Source organism: Oncorhynchus masou, chromosome 11, assembly GCF_036934945.1.
Source record: "Oncorhynchus masou masou isolate Uvic2021 chromosome 11, UVic_Omas_1.1, whole genome shotgun sequence".
Lineage (NCBI taxonomy): Eukaryota > Metazoa > Chordata > Actinopteri > Salmoniformes > Salmonidae > Oncorhynchus > Oncorhynchus masou.
In genome coordinates, this window is record NC_088222.1 from 11418622 (window position 1) to 11439472 (window position 20851).

A 20851-nucleotide genomic window follows, 5' to 3' on the forward strand; every position below is an offset into this window, starting at 1 on the left:
CCATTAGCCAACACTGAAAAGCCAGTTGTAGCCTTGTCCATTAGCCAACACTGAAAAGCCAGTTGTAGCCTTGTCCATTAGCCAACACTGCAAAGCCAGTCCTAGCCTTGTCCATTAGCCAAGACTGCAAAGCCAGTTGTAGCCTTGTCCATTAACCAGCACCGCAAAGCCAGTTGAAGCCTTTTCCATTAGCCAACACTGCAAAGCCAGTCTTAGCCTTGACCATTAACCAACACTGCAAAGCTAGTCATAGCCTTGTCCATTAGCCAACACTGCAAAGCCAGTTGTAGCATTATCCATTTACCAACACTGCAAAGCCAGTCCTAGCCTTGTCCATTAGCCAACACTGAAAAGCCAGTTGTAGCCTTGTCCATTAGCCAACACTGAAAAGCCAGTTGTAGCCTTGTCCATTAACCAACACTGAAAAGCCAGTTGTAGCCTTGTCCATTAGCCAACACTGAAAAGCCAGTTGTAGCCTTGTCCATTAGCCAACACTGCAAAGCCAGTCCTAGCCTTGTCCATTAGCCAAGACTGCAAAGCCAGTTGTAGCCTTGTCCATTAGCCAACACTGCAAAGCCATTCCTAGCCTTGTCCATTAACCAACACTGCAAAGCCAGTTGTTGCCTTGTCCATTAACCAACACTGCAAAGCCAGTTGTAGCCTTGACCATTAACCAGCACCGCAAAGCCAGTCCTAGCCTTGTCCATTAACCAGTCCATTAACCAACACTGCAAAGCCAGTTGTAGCCTTGTCCATTAACCAACACTGCAAAGCCAGTCCAGCCTGTCCATTAACCAACACTGCAAAGCCAGTTGTAGCCTTGTCCATTAACCAACACTGCAAAGCCAGTCCTAGCCTTGTCCATTAACCAACACTGCAAAGCCAGTTGTAGCCTTGTCCATTAACCAACACTGAAAAGCCAGTCCTAGCCTTGTCCATTAACCAACACTGCAAAGCCAGTTGTAGCCTTGTCCATTAGCCAACACTGCAAAGCCAGTTGTAGCTTTGTCCATTAACCAACACTGCAAAGCCAGTTGTAGCCTTGTCCATTAGCCAACACTGCAAAGCCAGTTGTAGCCTTGTCCATTAGCCAACACTGCAAAGCCAGTTGTAACCTTGTCCATTAACTAACACTTGAACTTTCGGTCTGTGAGTGATATATTGTGAGTGATATACCGTAAATGATCTACTAGATCAGCAGTCTGCAGACCCAGCATGTCTGTCTGCATGAGGTCACAGGAAGTCAAAGGTCATCTTGATTTATCATTGGCTGCGTCCGAAATGGTGCACTACATAGTGTTGCCCGGGGTAGACCGTCATCGTAAATTGGAATTTGTTCTTAAATGACTTACCTAGTTAAATAAAGGTTGAATAAATAAAACTGTGGAGATTAATGTTACAGGGTTTCTGGGAGTCAATAGTTGAAGGAGTATGGACAGCAATTTATTGCTTATAGGTTAAGAACAAATTCTTATTTTCAACAACAGCCTAGGAACAGTGGGTTAACTGGTCTAGGAACAGTGGGTTAACTGGTCTAGGAGCAGTGGGTTAATTGTTCTAGGAACAGTGGGTTAACTGGTCTAGGAACAGTGGGTTAACTGGTCTAGGAACAGTGGGTTAACTGGTCTAGGAACAGTGGGTTAACTGCCTTGTTCAGAGGCAGAACAATACATACCTCGTCAGCTTGTGGATTTGATCTTGCAACCTTTCGGTTACTAGTCAAACACTCACCGCTAGGCTACTTGCCACCCCAACCTGGGCAGTATTCATCAGTGCATACTGTAGTAAACCTTTTTCCACACAAAACCTGTGTTTCTAATTGGACAAGTTCAGATGGATACCTTGTCTTCCTGCCATTTGATGTGTATCGACTACGAAGATGATCCCTGCAGTGTAGTATGGTACCGGTCACCAGACCCCGGTGACATACTTCTTTATTTTACCTTTATTTAACCAGGCAAGTCAGTTAAGAACAAATTATTATTTACAATGATGGCCTAGGAACAGTGGGTTAGCTGCCTTGTTCAGGGGCAGAACGACATATTTTTACCTTGTCAGCTCTGGGATTCGATATAGCAACCTTTCGGTTACTAGTCCAACGCTCTAACCACTAGGCTACCTGTCGAAGGCTGCCAACCGGGTAGTGTCCCAAATGGCAGGCACCCTATAAAAAGGAAACCCGGGAAATATCACATTTACATAGGAATTCAGACCCTTTACTCAATACTTTGTTGTAGCAGCTTTGGCAACAATTACAGACTTGAGTCTTCTTGGGTGTGACGCTACAAGCTTGGCACACCTGTATTTGGGGAGTTTCTCCCATTCTTCTCTGCAGATCCTCTCAAGCTCCGTCAGGTTGGATAGAGAGTGTTGCTGCACAGCTATTTTCAGGTCTCTCCAGGGATGTTCGATCGGGTTCAAGTCCAGGCTCTGACTGGGCCACTCAAGGACATTCAGAGACTTGTCCCGAAGACACTACTGCGTTGTCTTGGCTGTGTGCTTAGGGTCGTTGTCCTGTTGGAAGGTGAACCTTCGCTCCCATTCTGAGGTTCTGAGCGCTCTGGAGCAGGTTTTCATCAAGGATCTCTCTGTACGTTGCTCGGTTCATCTTTCCCTCGATCCTGACTAGTCTCCCAGTCCCTGCTGCTGAAAAACATCCCCACAGCATGATGCTGCCACCACCATGCTTCACCGTAGGGATGGTGCCAGGTTTCCTCCAGACGTGACACTTGGCATTCAGGCCAAAGAGTTCAGTCTTGGTTTCATCAGACCAGAGAATCTTGTTTATCATTGTCTGAGAGTCTTTAGGTGCCTTTTAGAAAACTTCAAGAGGGGCTTGTCATGTGCCTTTTACTGAGGAGTGGCTTCTATCTGGCCACTATACCACAAAGGGATAATTGGTGGAGTGCTGCAGAGATGGTTTTCCTCTCCCAGCTCCACAGAGGAACTCTATAGAGCTTTGTCAGAGTGACCATCAGTTTCTTGGTCACCTCCCTGACCAAGACCGGTCTCCCCCGATTGCTCAGTATGGCTGGGCGGCGAGCTCTAGGAAGAGTCTTGGTGGTTCCAAACGTCTTCCATTTAAGAATGTTGGAGGCCAATGTGTTCTTGGGGGAACTTCAATGCTGCAGACGTTTTGGTACCCTTCCCCAGATCTGTTTCCCGACACACTCTTGTCTCTGAGCTCTACGGACAATTTTGTCAACCTCACGGTTTGGTTTTTGTCCAATCAATTGAATTTACCACAAGTGGACTCCAATCAATTAAATCTACCACAAGTGGACTCCAATGAATTTGTAGAAACATCTCAAGGATGATCAATGGAAACAGTATTCACCTGAGCTCAATTTAGTCTTATAGCAAAGGTTCTGAATACTTAAATAAGGCATTTCCGTTTATTTTTAATACATTTGTAAAATGTCTAAAAACCTGTTTTCGCTTTGTCATTATTGGGTATTGTGTGTTGCTAAATAAGGAAAACAATTAATTGAATCCATTTTAGAATAAGGCTTTAACGTAACAAAATGTAGAAAAGTCAAGGGGTCTGAATGTTTTCAGAAAGCACTGTACCTAACGTTTCTAGCAAGCTTCGCAGCAACCAACCCAGAAATGGAAATGTAACATCACTGTTCGTACCTGTCAAATTGGTCATTTTTCCCTCAAATGTAATTACTTCAATTATTATTGCTCTTGCGAAAGGAAAATGTGTTTTCAGCCATTAAATCAAAAGACCAAAGAGGGGAAAGGAGGACATTCCCTTCAATAGCACAAACAGTATCATGTTAACTCCAGCAACCTAAAAAGTTTCATGCTTCCACTTCACTCTGTCGTCATTGTAAGAGGAAAACACAGATACATATGTACAAATCCATCTTTTTCTGACAAGTAAAAGAAAATCGTGCATCCATTTTACAAACAGGTTTTTATTTTTTTGTGTGTCAGTTTGCAGACAGGGAAAGAGAACCATTTCATTTGAAGTAGAGAGTATGGGTGAAGGGGAGGTGATTGTAAGAGGTCATAAGAAATTGTCTTTACCTGAGTGAATGTTCCAGAATCACTGACTTGTATGGAAACAGCAGGATTGATGTTTTAATCCATTCTTCTTCAGCTAAAAACCTCTGTCATAACAACCGCAAAATAAATCAAAGAGAAACGCTTTCAAGAAGAGTGCTTCTCAAACACTTCACTCACTCATTCACTACAGAGAAGACTCTCGTTACTTAGATAACACAAGGAGAGAGGAAATCTACGAGTGTATCCCAATAGTCTCTCCTTTCTCCCGAAGTGTGCACTTGTTCACCTCCCTTCTAGGACTTGAAAGTGAATGACCGGTATATGAAAACTCCCTCTAGTCCACGCCTTCGCCAATCCAATAGTTTTACATGTACGTGTAGTAATGAATGAGTGCACACTTCAGAAAGGAGAGGTCAACCGCACAAACACTCAAACGCAGTTGTCTTTCAATCATGTTTTATTTTCCATGTCATGTTGATGCTGATGCATACATAAATATATTCTAAATATATTTGTCAGTTTATGCAGAACAGAAAATATTCAAAGTGACCTTGTAAGCATCCCAAATTGCACTCTATTGCATAAATAGTTCACTACTTTTGACTAGAGTCCTATAGGCCATAGTAGTGCACTATATAGGGAATAGGGTGCCATTTGGGATACCCATAGGGAACATCTTCCCTTCAGATTGATATGGTTGAACGTTTGTCGAAAGTAACAAACATGCGTTTGTATTTGTCTATAAAATAATATATATGCGTTCTCTGACCTGTACAAGATCGGGCTTTCATCGCAAATGGCACACTATTCCCGATATAGTGCATTATTTCTGACCAGAGTGCATAGGGCTCTGGTCAAAAATAGTGCACTATATAGAGAATATGGTGCCCTTTGAGACTAAATAAACATGACAGTTAGCCTATACAGTTTAGTTATTTTTCTATAGATAATAATTATGCTTCCTAAATTCAACTTTGAATTTCCAAAACTGTCAGCTGTTGTTGTCGTTCTATATTGACATTAAGACAACTACATAAGTTCCGCTAAATAAGATAGTGTGTAAAAAAACCTTTTAGATTTTGGTTTACAAGGATATGTTTATCATGTTGGTGCTGTTGTTTATGTTTTGGTGGGGGAAAATATTCAAATCCAGATATGAAAATAAATACATTAATAAAAAAAATGAATCAAATAAAACATGCAAATTAACAAATAAACAAACATGATTGTGCACAAAAGAACATTGGGTCAACTGACTGAAAATGAGAACTGATGAAAAACACAAAGCCCTGTTTAAACCTCTTGAAGTAACTGATTCCTGTAGTAAAGACTGGAGTGAGCACAGTGAGACAAAAGCCTGGTCCCAGAATCTGTTTACGATCAGATCTGGGACCAGGCTACAGAGACAAGTATCATTTAGGCTGTCACCAACTGTCATCAACCGACCTGTCCTCAGGTGACCTGTTCTAAATTCTCTCTGAACTTTTTTCAACCTTAAACCATAACTACATCACTTAAAAAATAAACATGTTTTTTTTAAGCTAACCCAAATAAACCGCAAAGCAATTGGAGGGGAGGAAAAAAAGTTATAGAATCTGATAGAGACTGTGGATCAAAACTGTAGCGTGTCTCTGTCAAGAGTATCATCCCTTATATTCAGTGCTGCTGTTGAGGTGTGGAGCTGAACCCATGTGAAAACAGACCCAACACTGAGCTCACCATCAAAACAATGGTGTACCTAGATACATAACCAGGCTGTGGAAGCACAGGGGAGAAGACTATCTGAACAGCAGGACAGGTAACATCAGATGTCATGTCCAACATACAGGCATTTCCCTGTAAGACAGGGATTTCCCTGTGGGGGTAGAGGCACTTCCAAAGCAGGGCACACACACACACACACACACAAATGTGAACCCTCAGCGTCAACACCCCCTCAGCGTGAAACCCCCCCTCAACGTGAAACCCCCCCTCAACGTGAAACCCCCCCTCAACGTGAAACCCCCCCTCAACGTGAAACCCCCCCTCAACGTGAAACCCCCCCTCAACGTGAAACCCCCCCTCAACGTGAAACCCCCCCTCAACATGAAACCCCCCTCAACATGAAACCCCCTCAACGTGAACCCCCTCAACGTGAACCCCCTCAACGTGAACCCCCCTCAACGTGAACCCCCTCAACGTGAACCCCCTCAACGTGAACCCCCCTCAGGCAGAGTCCATGCTGAAGAGTTGTATGTTTGTAGTGCTCCAGTGAAGACCCACTCCAGAGTTAAAGACCAGGGACCACACGTACGGGATGAAGAAGTCTTCAGGTTGATCCTCCTCTACATACTTGAACTTCAGCTCCGGGAACTTCTGTAGACAGACACAGAGAAGACAGAAGAAGAACATTTTAAGATAAAGGGGATCTATGGACAGGACAAGCCCAGAGATGGAGTCTTAACCTAGTGGTCTTGGTCTGAGTCGAGAGAGGTCCGGTCTTGACTGGATCAGCATATGTGACCATAGAAATGTTAAGATTCATTGTCTATAACTCCCAGGTTTAACTGACAGATGACAACACTGGTTGGTGATAGGACGAGAACTAGCTACAAACCAACCAGATAAAACCCATTCCATCTGATGTAATTCCATCTGTAGCTGACTGTCTAGTTGCTGAGGTAAAGGTACGTTTGGTGAGAGGTGACCTCTCACCTTTCAAACAGGCCCCATTAACCTGTCATCAACCCTCCATTGATCTGAATGGGTCAGCGTCTCAAAAGGCACCCTATTCCCTATATAGTGCACTACTTTTGGCCAGGGCCTATATGGAATAGAGTTCCATTTGAGAAGTAACCATTGAAAACCACAAGTGGTGGTGACCAGCCAGTGTGTGAGTGTGTGCTCCAGTAGGTGTGGAACCCATTTAAACCACTAGCCATTCAGCTCGTAATCTGGCTCTAGTAGCGACACCTAGCTGTCCCACACCTCCACATCCTTGAAATCTACACCCCATCGTTGATTTCAGGTGACGTCACGTCAATCTAACGCCTCAGGTGAAAGAGAACGCTTGTTAACGAACGACCTGAGTGGTTTCTGTTACAGACAAGCTTTAGTTCTAATTACCAGACCTGGCTGAGGAGGATGCGGTTTTAAAAACACTGCCTGCCTGCCCTCCCTCCCCTCCTCTCTGTCCTGAGCATCCTCTCTGTCCTGTCCTGCCCTACCAATCCCTGCCCAGTCAGAGAGCATCCTCTCTGCCCTGCCCTACCCTACCAATCCCTGCCCAGTCAGAGAGCATCCTCTCTGCCCTGCCCTACCCTACCAATCCCTGCCCAGTCAGAGAGTATCCTCTCTGCCCTGCCCTACCCTACCAATCCCTGCCCAGTCCAGTCAGAGTATCCTCTCTGTCCTGCCCTACCCTACCAATCCCTGCCCAGTCCAGTCAGAGAGTATCCTCTCTGTCCTGCCCTACCCTACCAATCCCTGCCCAGTCCAGTCAGAGAGTATCCCTGCCCTCTGCCCTGCCCTACCCTACCAATCCCTGCCCAGTCCAGTCAGAGTATCCTCTCTGCCCTGCCCTACCCTAGTCCAGTCAATCCCTGCCCAGTCCAGTCAGAGTATCCTCTCTGTCCTGCCCTACCCTATCCTCTCTGCCCTGCCCTACCAATCCCTGCCCAGTCCAGTCAGAGAGTATCCTCTCTGCCCTGCCCTACCCTACCAATCCCTGCCCAGTCCAGTCAGAGAGTATCCTCTCTGTCCTGCCCTACCCTACCAATCCCTGCCCAGTCCAGTCAGAGAGTATCCTCTCTGTCCTGCCCTACCCTACCAATCCCTGCCCAGTCCAGTCAGAGTATCCTCTCTGTCCTGCCCTACCCTACCAATCCCTACCCATTCCAGTCAGAGAGTATACCATCTCTTCTCTCCCACCAACAGCCCAGCCAACCCAAACCGAAGGTCCAAGCCAAACCTTACCCAGACCAGCAGCAGCCAGGCCTGGAAGCATGAATAATACAGTGATATTTCATCATATCCCACCAGCCAGGTCACAGGGTGATGTTTGGGTCACACACTAATCACACTCTGGTGAGAGACACACAGTAATCCTTATTATGCTGTGGTCAGTGAAGGGCCTGTCACGCCAAATAGTGTCACCCTGCCAAAAAGTGGGGACATTATTTGGCATGACAGGCCCATTCCCGGCCATTCATATTAGCCTTCATTGTGCCCACTCTCTGGGTAGTATTGGTCTGTAGCACAGGCAGCCTGGCATAATGATCTATGGACCCTGGCTTGTGTGGTCATACGATACTGTATCAACAGACAGTGCTGTATTACTGTGGTCTAGCCAGCCGACGGTCTCTACCAAATACATTAACAGCAGCTAGTTAGTCAGTCAGCTAGTCAGCCAGCTAGTTAGTCAGTCAGTCAGCTAGTCAGTCAGTCAGTCAGTCAGTCAGTCAGTCAGTCAGGTCAGTCAGGTCAGTCAGGTCAGTCAGGCAATCAGCTAGTTAATTAGTCAGTCAGTCATTCGGGTCAGTCAGCTAGCCAGCCAGTCAGTCAGTCAGCTAGAACATTTGTCAGTCAAGACGGTCAGCAAGCCAGTCAGGCAGTCAGTCAGGCAGTCAGTCAGGCAGCTAGTTAGTCAGTCAGTCAGCTAGTCAGTCAGTCAGGCAGGCAGCCAGCTAGTCAGTCAGTCAGTCAGCTAGTTAGTCAGTCAGTCAGCTAGTCAGTCATCCAGCTAGTCAGTCAGTCAGTCAGTCAGTCAGTCAGCTAGTCTGTCAGTCAGTCAGTCAGCTAGTTTGTCAGTCAGCTAGTCTGTCAGGCAGTCAGTAGGTCAGTCAGACAGCTAGTTGGTTAGTCAGACAGCTAGTTGGTTAGCCAGCTAGTTAGTCAGTCAGGTAGTCAGCTAGTCAGTCAGTCAGTCAGTCAGTCAGTTAGCCAGCCAGCCAGTCAGGCAGTCAGCTAGTTAGTTAGTCAGCTAGTTAGTGAGTCAACCAGTCAGTCAGTGACCTAGTCAGTCAGTCAGTCATTCGGGTCAGTCAGTCAGGCAGTCAGCTAGTCTGTCAGGCAGTCAGTCAATCAGCGAGTTTCTCAGTCAGCTAGTCTGTCAGGCAGTCAGTTGGTCAGTCAGACAGCTAGTTAGTTAGTCAGCTAGTTAGTCAGTCAACCAGTCAGCTAGTTAGTCAGTCAGGTAGTCAGCTAGTCAGTTAGCCAGTCAGTCAGTGAGCTAGTTAGTTAGTCAGCCAGCCAGCCAGTCAGTCAGCTAGTTAGTTAGTCAGCCAGCTAGTTAGTTAGTCAGTCAGTCAGCAAGTCGGTCAGTCAGCTAGAACATTTGTCAGTCAGCCAGCCAGCCAGTCAGTCAGCTAGTTAGTCAGTCAGTCAGCTAGTCAGTCAGTCAGGCAGGCAGCCAGCTAGTCAGTCAGTCAGCTAGTTCGTCAGTCAGCTAGTCAGTCAGTCAGCTAGTCAGTCAGCTAGTCAGTCAGCTAGTCAGCCAGTCAGTCAGTCAGTCAGCTAGTTTGTCAGTCAGCTAGTCTGTCAGGCAGTCAGTTGGTCAGTCAGACAGCTAGTTAGTTAGTCAACCAGTCAGCTAGTTACTCAGTCAGGCAGTCAGCTAGTTACTCAGTCAGGCAGTCAGCTAGTTAGTCAGGTCAGTCAGCTAGTTAGTCAGCTAGTTAGTCAGGTCAGTCAGCTAGTTAGTCAGTCAGTCAGTTAGTTAGTTAGCCAGTCAGTCAGTGAGCTAGTTAGTTAGTCAGCCAGCCAGCCAGTCAGTCAGCTAGTTAGTTAGTCAGCCAGCTAGTTAGTTAGTCAGTCAGTCAGCAAGTCGGTCAGTCAGCTAGAACATTTGTCAGTCAGCCAGCCAGCCAGTCAGTCAGCTAGTTAGTCAGTCAGTCAGCTAGTCAGTCAGGCAGGCAGGCAGCCAGCTAGTCAGTCAGCTAGTTCGTCAGTCAGCTAGTCAGTCAGTCAGTCAGCTAGTCAGTCAGCTAGTCAGTCAGTCAGCCAGCTAGTCAGCCAGTCAGTCAGTCAGTCAGTCAGTCAGTCAGCTAGTTCGTCAGTCAGCTAGTCAGCCAGTCAGTCAGTCAGTCAGTCAGTCAGGCAGCTAGTTTGTCAGTCAGCTAGTCTGTCAGGCAGTCAGTTGGTCAGTCAGACAGCTAGTTAGTTAGTCAACCAGTCAGCTAGTTACTCAGTCAGGCAGTCAGCTAGTTACTCAGTCAGGCAGTCAGCTAGTTACTCAGTCAGGCAGTCAGCTAGTTAGTCAGGTCAGTCAGCTAGTTAGATAGTCAGCTAGTTAGATAGTCAGCTAGTTAGTCAGATAGTTAGTCCGGTCAGTCAGCTAGTTAGTCCGGTCAGTCAGCTAGTTAGTCCGGTCAGTCAGCTAGTTAGTCCGGTCAGTCAGCTAGTTAGTCCGGTCAGTCAGCTAGTTAGTCCGGTCAGTCAGCTAGTTAGTCCGGTCAGTCAGCTAGTTAGTCAGTCACTCCCTTGTAGCTTGCTATCAGTGTTGTTTAGCTTGTGATTTGGTCTAGAGATTAGCTAGTGGACTAGCTTCAGACTAGCATGGTTAGGTAAACACTCCTGCAGTGTTTCTTTGGAAGCAGACACGTACACAGGCTGGCCCAGGAATGGCTCATTGTTTTGGCCTGGCTCCAACACCTCCCCCTCTCTCTCCATCCATCCCTCCCTGCTTGCAGAGCAGACTACATTTATTTTCATTTATTTAACTAGACAAGTAGGTTAAGAACAAATTCTTATTTACAATGATGGCCTACCCCGGCCAAACCCTCCTCTAACCCGGACAACGCTGGGCCAATTGTGCACCACCCTATGGAACTCCCGATCATGGACGGTTGTGATACAGCCCGGGATCAAACCAATGTCTGTAGTGACGCCTCTAGCACTGCGATGTAGTGCCTTAGAACGCTGCGCCACTCGGGAGCCCCTAAATACTACATACTTGGCCAGGCTCTTGCCAGTCACCCAGTCCAGCACAGGATTGCATCCCAAATGGCCCTGGTCAAAAGTAGTGCACTATATAGGGAATAGGGTGTCATTTGGACCAGACGAGCAGCCCCCAGAACACAGACAGCCTGACTGACTAGGTCCCTGTCTAGACTGTAGGACTGTGTGTTCCCTCTGATCCCACTGTTACAAGGCTTAGAAGGAAACGGCTACAGACTCCAGGCAGGCTGGAATGCAGCGAGGTGCAGATCAGGGGGAAAAGGACATTATGTTTAGTGAAGTATTTATCCTATATTTCCGCTATTTTTCAGTAGATATTCAGGTGTTTCAAATGTACTTCAGAACAGACGAGGGGCTCTTTTACTGTCTTCTGGCCTCTGGAAGCCCCAGGTATGGAGAGTTCTCCTTCCTCACTTCTGACTCTCTACTCTTTTCACCTCCTCTCCTCATCTATCCTCCCCTCTCCTCTTCTAACCTCCCCTCTCCTCTTCTAACCTCCCCTCTCCTCTTCTAACCTCCCCTCTCCTCTTCTAACCTCCCCTCTCCTCTTCTATCCTATCCTCCCATCTCCTCTTCTATCCTCTCCTCTTCTATCCTCCCCTCTCCTCTTCTATCCTCCCCTCTCCTCTTCTATCCTCTCCTCTCCTCTTCTATCCTCCCCTCTCCTCTTCTAACCTCCCCTCTCCCCTTCTAACCTCCCCTCTGCCCTTCTAACCTCCCCTCTCCCCTTCTAACCTCCCCTCTCCCCTTCTAACCTCCCCCCTCTTCTATCCCTGCCCTCCGCTTCTATCCTGCCCTCCGCTTCTATCCTGCCCTCCCCCCTATCCTGCCCTCCCCCTATCCTGCCCTCCCCCCTCTCGTCTTCCATCCTCCCCTCCTTTCTTCATCTACCCTCCTATCCTCTTCTATTCCCTCCCCCCCTCCCCCTCTTCTATCCTCCCCTCCTTTCTTAATCTATCCTCCTATCCACTTCTATTCCCTCCCCTCCTCCCCCTCTTCTATCCTCCCCTCTCCTCTTCTATCCTCCCCTCTCCTCTCCTCTTCTATCCTCCCCTCTCCCCTCCTCTTCTATCCTCCCCTCCCCTCCTCTTCTATCCTCCCCTCCCCTCCTCTTCTATCCTCCCCTCCCCTCCTCTTCTATCCTCCCCTCCCCTCCTCTTCTATCCTCCCCTCCCCTCCTCTTCTATCCTCCCCTCCCCTCCTCTTCTATCCTCCCCTCCCCTCCCCTCCTATCCTCCCCCTCCTCTTCTATCCTCCCCTCCCCTCCTCTTCTATCCTCCCCTCTCCTCTCCTCTTCTATCCTCCCCTCTCCTCTTCTATCCTCCCCTCTCCTCTTCTATCCTCCCCTCTCCTCTTCTATCCTCCCCTCCTCTTCTATCCTCCCCTCCCCTCCTCTTCTATCCTCCCCTCCTCTTCTATCCTCCCCTCCACTCCTCTTCTATCCTCCCCCCCTCCCCTCCTCTTCTATCCTCCCCTCCCCTCCACTCCTCTTCTATCCTCCCCTCCCCTCCTCTTCTATCCTCCCCTCTCCTCTTCTATCCTCCCCTCTCCTCTTCTATCCTCCCCTCTCCTCTTCTATCCTCCCCTCTCCTCTTCTATCCTCCCCTCTCCTCTTCTATCCTCCCCTCTCCTCTTCTATCCTCCCCTCTCCTCTTCTATCCTCCCCGCCTCATTTATCCTCCCCTCCCCTCCTATTCTCCTCTACTATCCGCCCCTCCTCTCCTCCTCTTCTAATCTCTCCTCTCGTCTTCTATCATCCCCTCCCGCCTCATTTATCCTCCCCTCCCCTCCTATTCTATCCGCCCCTCCTCTCCTCCCCTCTCATCTTCTAACCTCCCCTCGCCTCTTCTAACCTCCCCTCGCCTCTTCTAACCTCCCCTCGCCTCTTCTAACCTCCCCTCGCCTCTTCTAACCTCCCCTCGCCTCTTCTAACCTTCCCTCGCCTCTTCTATCCTTCCCTCTCCTCTTCTATCCTTCCCTCTCCTCTTCTATCTCCGCCTCATTTATCCTCCCCTCCCATCCTCCTCTCCTATTCTTCTCTTCTATCCTCCCCTCCTCTCCTCTATCCTCCCCGCCTATTCTATCCTCCCCTCCTTTCATGTCTCGTCTCCTCTCCTCCATCCAAAAAGGAGCCAGACTGTCTGTATCGCAGCACTACAGAACAAAGCAGCTCTACATTCCACACTGTCCGTCTCCATCCCAAATGGCACCCTGTTCCGTAGATAGTGCACTACGTAGGGAATAGCTATTTAGGGAACAGGGTTCCCACTATGTGGGAATAAGGTGCCATTTGGGACACAAACGCTGTCTGTCATTCAAAGTGGTTGAGCCTGATAGCTGTAGGAGTAGGTGGCTGGGCTCACAGTGGACTATGAAGGAGAGAGGGAGATAACCTGGAAGACAGTGGGAGAGACAGAGAGAGGCTGACCAGCAGGCACAGACAGAGGGAAACAGAGAGACACATACAGACAGAAAGGCAGAGAGAGAGGCTGACCAGCAGGCACAGACAGAGGGAAACAGAGAGACACATACAGCGGAAAAGATAAAACATTAACAAAAAAAACAGAGCAAACTAGAATGCTATTTGGCCCTAAACAGAGAGAACACAGTGGTAGAATACCTGACCACTGTGACTGACCCAAACTTAAGGAAGGCTTTGACTATGTTCAGACTCAGTGAGCATAGCCTTGCTATTGAGAAAGGCCACCATAGGCAGACATGGCTCTCAAGAGAAGACAGGCTATGTGCTCACTGCCCACAAAATGAGGTTGAAACTGAGCTGCACTTCCTAACCTCCTGCCAAATGTATTTGAGACACATATTTCCCAAAGATTACACAGATCCACAAAGAATTAGAAAACAAACCCAATTTTGATAAACTCCCATATCTACTTGGTGAAATTCCACAGTGTGACATCACAGCAGCAAGATTTGTGACCTGTTGCCACAAGAAAAGGGCAATCAGTGAAGAACAAACACCATTGTAAATACAAGCATAACTATGGGATATTTATTTTCCCTTTTGTACTTTAACCATTTGTACATAGTTACAACGCTGTATATATGACATTTGAAATGTCTTTATTCTTTGGGAACTTCTGTGAGTGTAATGTTTACTGTTCATTTTGTTTATTTTACTTTAGTTGATTATCTGCTTCACTTGCTTTGGCAACGTTAACATATGTTTCCCATGCCAATAAAGCCCTTGAATTGAAATGAATAGAGAGAGACACAGACAAAGAGAGAGGGAAAGAGAGGCTGGCCCTATCTCTGGATGGGTCCTTTGTCTCTGCCTGGTGACGAGGGACAGGGGACTGAGAGACATAATCGGGCCAGTCTGGCGATGCCGGAAAACAGGGGTGTCAAATCAAATCAAATTGTGCTGGTCAAGTACACATATTTAGCAGATGTTATTGCGGGTGAACAGGCCGTGGCTCAGGTGGTTGATGTCCTTGATCTTTTTGGCCTTCCTGTGACATCGGGTGCTGTAGGCAGTGTGCCCCCGGTGATGCATTGTGCAGCACTCTCTGGAGAGCCCTGCGGTTGCGGGCGGTGCAGTTGACGTACCAGGCGGTGATACAGCCCGACAGGATGCTCTCAATTGTGCATCTGTAAAAGTTTGTGAGGGTTTTAGGGGCCAAGTCAAATTTCTTCAGCGCTGTTGCGCCTTCTTCACCACACTGTCTATGTGGGTGGAACATTTCAGATCGTCAGTGATGTTTACGCCGAGGAACATCCCAACTTCTCCACTGTCCCGTCGATGTGGATAGGGGCGTGCTCCCTCTGCTGTTTCCTGAAGTCCACGAACAGCTCCTTTGTTTTGCTGACATTGAGTGAGAGGTTGTTTTCCAGGCACCACACTCCCAGGGTCCTCACCTCCTCTCTGTAGGCTGTCTAGTCATTGTTGGTAATCAGGCCTACTACTGTTGTGTCATCTGAAAACGTGATGATTGAGTTGGAGGCGTGTCTAGCCACTCAGTCATGGGTGAACAGGGAGTACACAGGATGGGGGCTTGAGCATGCACCCTTATGGGGGAGAAAATCAGCTAGCTGTCCCTGGGGCATTCTCACCTTCTGTTACCCATTTCACACAGATGTAGACAGACGGCCAGGGACAAACGCATGTCTGGCTGGCTCATTGTAAGTCACTGTTTCTATACATCTATGATGCTCTTCTTTGTCTATGTCTAGTTCATTCAGCTCTTCAAGGCTCTTCCAATACAAGAAGAATATATGGAATTTAACAGATGATTTTATCCAACACAACTTAGATCAGTGAGAGCAAAAGTGTTCTATGTCCTAGTTCAGTTGATCTGGGTGCTTTAGAAGCAGTTACTGCGTGACGAGTCATGTAAACTCTACATTCAGCTCAACCCTAACTCCAGTGACAAATGGCCAGATAGACAGCCGGTGGAAACATGGTTAATGTCTCTCCAACTCCTGTCCATTTTAGTACTCTACCATGTCACCCTCACTTTAACAAACTGCTAGGCACTTGTCTGTTTAAGTGCTTTGAGAGGACAATTATAGATGTATTGATGATTCCACACAGCATTCATCTTAGCCTATGGATTTCATTAGGAGGCTAAGGCTGTGTCCCAAATGGCCCCCCTATTCTCTCGGCACGCAGACAGAGAAGTGATGATTATCTCTGAGGCAGAAGAGACTGAGGCAGAGTTGAGCGATAGAATGAGCGACCTAGATTCTCACACTGCTGCAGCGATCATATTGTGGCAGGATGCATCAGTCAAGGCCAGCCAGAGATCACAACTGAAAGAGACACAAAGCTACAGTGAACTGTCAGTCAGAACTGTGTGCGTGTGATCGCTAGATGAGAGCTTGAAAGAAAACAAATGCTTTTTGAAACCCAGTTCTGACAGATACATGCCAAGATGAAGGAACAGCCCCAGAGATTAGTCATACAGAGGGAGGGAATTATTCAGTACATTATCAGAAAAGTGTTGAGATGTGTAGCAGGAGATACGGCTGGAGAGATGCTACACCTCCATTATCAGAAAAGCCACAGTGTTGAGATGTGTAGCAGGAGATACAGCTGGAGAGATGCTACACCTCCATTATCAGAAAAGCCACAGTGTTGAGATGTGTAGCAGGAGATACAGCTGGAGAGATGCTACACCTCCATTATCAGAAAAGCCACAGTGTTGAGATGTGTAGCAGGAGATACGGCTGGAGAGATGCTACACCTCCATTATCAGAAAAGCCACAGTGTTGAGATGTGTAGCAGGAGATACAGCTGGACAGATGCTACACCTCCATTATCAGAAAAGCCACAGTGTTGAGATGTGTAGCAGGAGATACAGCTGGAGAGATGCTACACCTCCATTATCAGAAAAGCCACAGTGTTGAGATGTGTAGCAGGAGATACGGCTGGAGAGATGCTACACATCCTTGCGTCCCAAATGACACCATATTTCCTTTATAGTGCACTACTTTTTAACAGTGTTCTGTCAAAAATAGTACACTTTACAGGGAATAGGGTACTTAATAGCTATCTGGTAAAAGTAGTAGTAGAGACACATGCCTTCCTGTTGCAATTCCCCACAACAGAACATAGAACACATAGAACACATGCCTTCCTGTTGCAATTCCCCACAACAGAACATAGAACACATGCCTTCCTGTTGCAATGCCCCACAACAGAACATAGAACACATAGAACACATGCCTTCCTGTTGCAATGCCCCACAACAGAACATAGAACACATAGAACACATGCCTTCCTGTTGCAATGCCCCACAACAGAACATAGAACACATAGAACACATGATGAAACATTAAAATTGCCTGGCTGGGCGCCGCTGAAGATGGACTACATGGCAACGCATAGCAACATCCCCAGATACATATTTCCTCCTTGATTCATGTGGGGTTGGGGAATTGTGGGTAGGCGGCGTCCCAGCACGGAGTGCAAAGTAACGAAGTGCTTGCTGGCAAATTGATTCCTCTCCCGGATCCAACGTTTCAAATGGCACCCTATTCCCTATATAGTGCCCGATGATAGGCCCTGTTCAAAAGTAGTGCACCATATATGGAACAGGGTGCCATTTGGGATGTAAAATGAAGACAAACTGACGGAGCTGTCACGTCTCCTTGAAATGTCATTATCTGCAGCAGCATATTCACCAGGCAGGAAGGATGGCGCTGGAGCAGGACATTAATGCTGATGAAGATTGGAGCTGGACTTCATCTTAAATCATCCTCAACTCCAACTCCCCATATACCCAGTTTCAGCCCAGCCCCCACTTCCCATCCCCAGCCCCCACTTCCCATCCCCAGCCCCCACCTCCAGCCCCCAGCCCCCACCTCCCACCCCCCAGGTCCCATCCCCAGTTTCCACCTCCAGCTCCCAGGCCCCACCCCCAGCTCCACCTCCCATTCCCCACCTCCAGCTCCCATCCCCCACCTCCCATTCCCCACCTGCAGCCCCCACCCCCAGCTCCCAGGCCCCACCCCCAGCTCCCACCTCCCATTCCCCACCTGCAGCCCCCACCCCCAGCTCCCAGGCCCCACCCCAGCTCCCACCTCCCATTCCCCATCCCCAGCTCCCAGGCCCCACCTCCAGCTCCCATCCCCAGCCCCCACCTCCCATTCCCCACCTGCAGCCCCCACCCCCAGCTCCCAGGCCCCACCCCCAGCTCCCACCTCCCATCCCCCACCTCCCATCCCCCACCTGCAGCCCCCACCCCCAGCTCCCACCCCCCCAAATCCCGATTGTTAATTACCACTGCTGTCTCTGTGTGTTTTTGGGCAGGGTGTGTGTATGTGTGTTTATTACTTACCTTGAGGCGGTCGTTGGGAAGGGCCTGTGCTCCCTTCATGATAACTTCCTGAACCCTTTCTACTGACAGGTCAGTCCCTGCTGCTTCCAGACGCTGACTGAAGAAACCTATCACCTGTGGGACACAGTGGCAACAGAAGAACAAGTCAGACAGGGGTGTGTGTCTGTATATATATGTATGTGGTGTGTTTGCTTGAGGGACCTGTGAGGTAAAGGCCTATTTTCTGTGAAATGCCTTTACTTTCATCTAGGTTACTATGACAACTTTAAATGAAGGTGTCAATCATTTAAGACTAGGTTGTCATGAAAGCGAGGAAGTGATTTGATTTGACACCATTGACTGTCAAGAGAATTTACGCTTCAATGAGTCTCGTTTCTGTACATGTATAATAACATAATCGTTGAAGTGATTTAACTATCGTCTCCTCTCAGCTTCATAATTCATTTCATCCTCTGCTTTGGGTGGTCAGGCGAGTCTACCACGGCAACAGATGTCCCTAACGTGATGACATTGGGAGCAACTTGCAGACAGTGTAACTTCAGTAGCTGTGGTAACTAGCTGTGTCATCAGCATAAACGCTGTTGGCACAGACTGTCTGTTGACAGGTCCAGTAGAAAACAATATCGCAACCAAGAATTAAAAATAACTGATATTGACACAAGATGGAGTGTTGGAACATAAAAAAATGACAGTTAAAAAGAAAATGTACTACATTCACTAATTCTACAGCACAACGGTAGAGTCATGTCTTTAGTGTAAAACTAACAAAGTATGACTTTTTTTTTCTCTTTTCAAAAATCAATAATCACATTTTTGGGGGATTTTGAGTGCCGATGTTGAATTTTCTGTGTACCTGGACTAACTGTTGTGTCTGAGTATCCACTGATGCAGAGCATCTATTCAAATGATGGGGGGCGGGGTTATCACATCCGCTGTCCTTTAATAACAACTAAGGAAACAAGGGCAGAGGAAGCAAGGATTGACTGATACTAACGTTTTCCGGACAGACCATCTCTCTGTCTTATGTGTTTCTCACATTTAACAGCTGATAAACGTATCATAGCAACAAAAATGTATCATAGCAACATGGCGTAGAAGATCAGGACTGCAGGTTGCCTAGCAGTTGGAGTGTTGGGCCAATAACGAAAGGTCGCTAGTTAGATTACCCGAGCCGACAAGGTGAAAAATCTGTTGATGTGCCCTTGAGCAAGGCATTAAACCCTAATTGCTCCTGCCAGAGTCCCAGAGAGACATCTCTAACAGGCTGCCAGAGTCCCAGAGAGACATCTCTAACAGGCAGCCAGAGTCCCAGAGAGACATCTCTAAACAGGCTGCCAGAGTCCCAGAGAGACATCTCTAACAGGCTGCCAGAGTCCCAGAGAGACATCTCTAACAGGCTGCCAGAGTCCCAGAGAGACATCTCTAACAGGCAGCCAGAGTCCCAGAGAGACATCTCTAACAGGCTGCCAGAGTCCCAGAGAGACATCTCTAACAGGCAGCCAGAGTCCCAGAGAGACATCTCTAACATGCTGCCAGAGTCCCAGAGAGACATCTCTAACAGGCAGCCAGAGTCCCAGAGAGACATCTCTAACAGGCTGCCAGAGTCCCAGAGAGACATCTCTAACAGGCTGCCAGAGTCCCAGAGAGACATTCCTAACAGGTAACAGGCAGCCAGAGTGCCAGAGTCCCAGAGAGACATCTCTAACAGGCTACCAGAGTCCCAGAGAGACATCTCTAACAGGCAGCCAGAGTCCCAGAGAGACATCTCTAACAGGCTGCCAGAGTCCCAGAGAGACATCTCTAACAGGCAGCCAGAGTCCCAGAGAGACATCTCTAACAGGCTGCCAGAGTCCCAGAGAGACATCTCTAACAGGCTACCAGAGTCCCAGAGAGACATCTCTAACAGGCAGCCAGAGTCCCAGAGAGACATCTCTAACAGGCTGCCAGAGTCCCAGAGAGACATCTCTAACAGGCAGCCAGAGTCCCAGAGAGACATCTCTAACAGGCTGCCAGAGTCCCAGAGAGACATCTCTAACAGGCTGCCAGAGTCCCAGAGAGACATCCCTAACAGGCTGCCAGAGTCCCAGAGAGACATCTCTAACAGGCTACCAGAGTCCCAGAGAGACATCTCTAACAGGCTGCCAGAGTCCCAGAGAGACATCTCTAACAGGCAGCCAGAGTCCCAGAGAGACATCTCTAACAGGCAGCCAGAGTCCCAGAGAGACATCTCTAACAGGCTGCCAGTCCCAGAGAGACATCTCTAACAGGCAGCCAGAGTCCCAGAGAGACATCTCTAACAGGCTGCCAGAGTCCCAGAGAGACATCTCTAACAGGCTGCCAGAGTCCCAGAGAGACATCCCTAACAGGCAGCCAGAGTCCCAGAGAGACATCTCTAACAGGCTGCCAGAGTCCCAGAGAGACATCTCTAACAGGCTGCCAGAGTCCCAGAGAGACATCTCTAACAGGCAGCCAGAGTCCCAGAGAGACATCTCTAACAGGCTGCCAGAGTCCCAGAGAGACATCTCTAACAGGCTGCCAGAGTCCCAGAGAGACATCTCTAAACAGGCTGCCAGAGTCCCAGAGAGACATCTCTAACAGGCAGCCAGAGTCCCAGAGAGACATCTCTAACAGGCTGCCAGAGTCCCAGAGAGACATCTCTAACAGGCTACCAGAGTCCCAGAGAGACATCTCTAACAGGCAGCCAGAGTCCCAGAGAGACATCTCTAACAGGCAGCCAGAGTCCCAGAGAGACATCTCTAACAGGCAGCCAGAGTCCCAGAGAGACATCTCTAACAGGCTGCCAGAGTCCCAGAGAGACATCTCTAACAGGCTGCCAGAGTCCCAGAGAGACATCTCTAACAGGCTGCCAGAGTCCCAGAGAGACATCTCTAACAGGCAGCCAGAGTCCCAGAGAGACATCTCTAACAGGCAGCCAGAGTCCCAGAGAGACATCCCTAACAGGCTGCCAGAGTCCCAGAGAGACATCTCTAACAGGCTGCCAGAGTCCCAGAGAGACAGTTGCGATACCAGGCGGTGGTACAACCGGTCAGGATGCTCTCGATGGTGAAATTGAGGCGCAAAATTCTCTCCATCATGAAAAT

General features: G+C 48.2%; 1 protein-coding gene across 1 annotated transcript in view; it reads right to left on the reverse strand.

The window, feature by feature from the left end:
• Window positions 1-6219: 6219 nt before the first annotated feature.
• The window catches only part of dym (dymeclin), a 179979-nt gene continuing 165347 nt past the window's right edge, over window positions 6220-20851 (reverse strand). Inside the window, 2 exon segments of the mRNA XM_064977384.1 lie at window positions 6220-6369; window positions 17751-17864. Coding sequence (XP_064833456.1) covers window positions 6220-6369; window positions 17751-17864 — 264 coding nt within the window.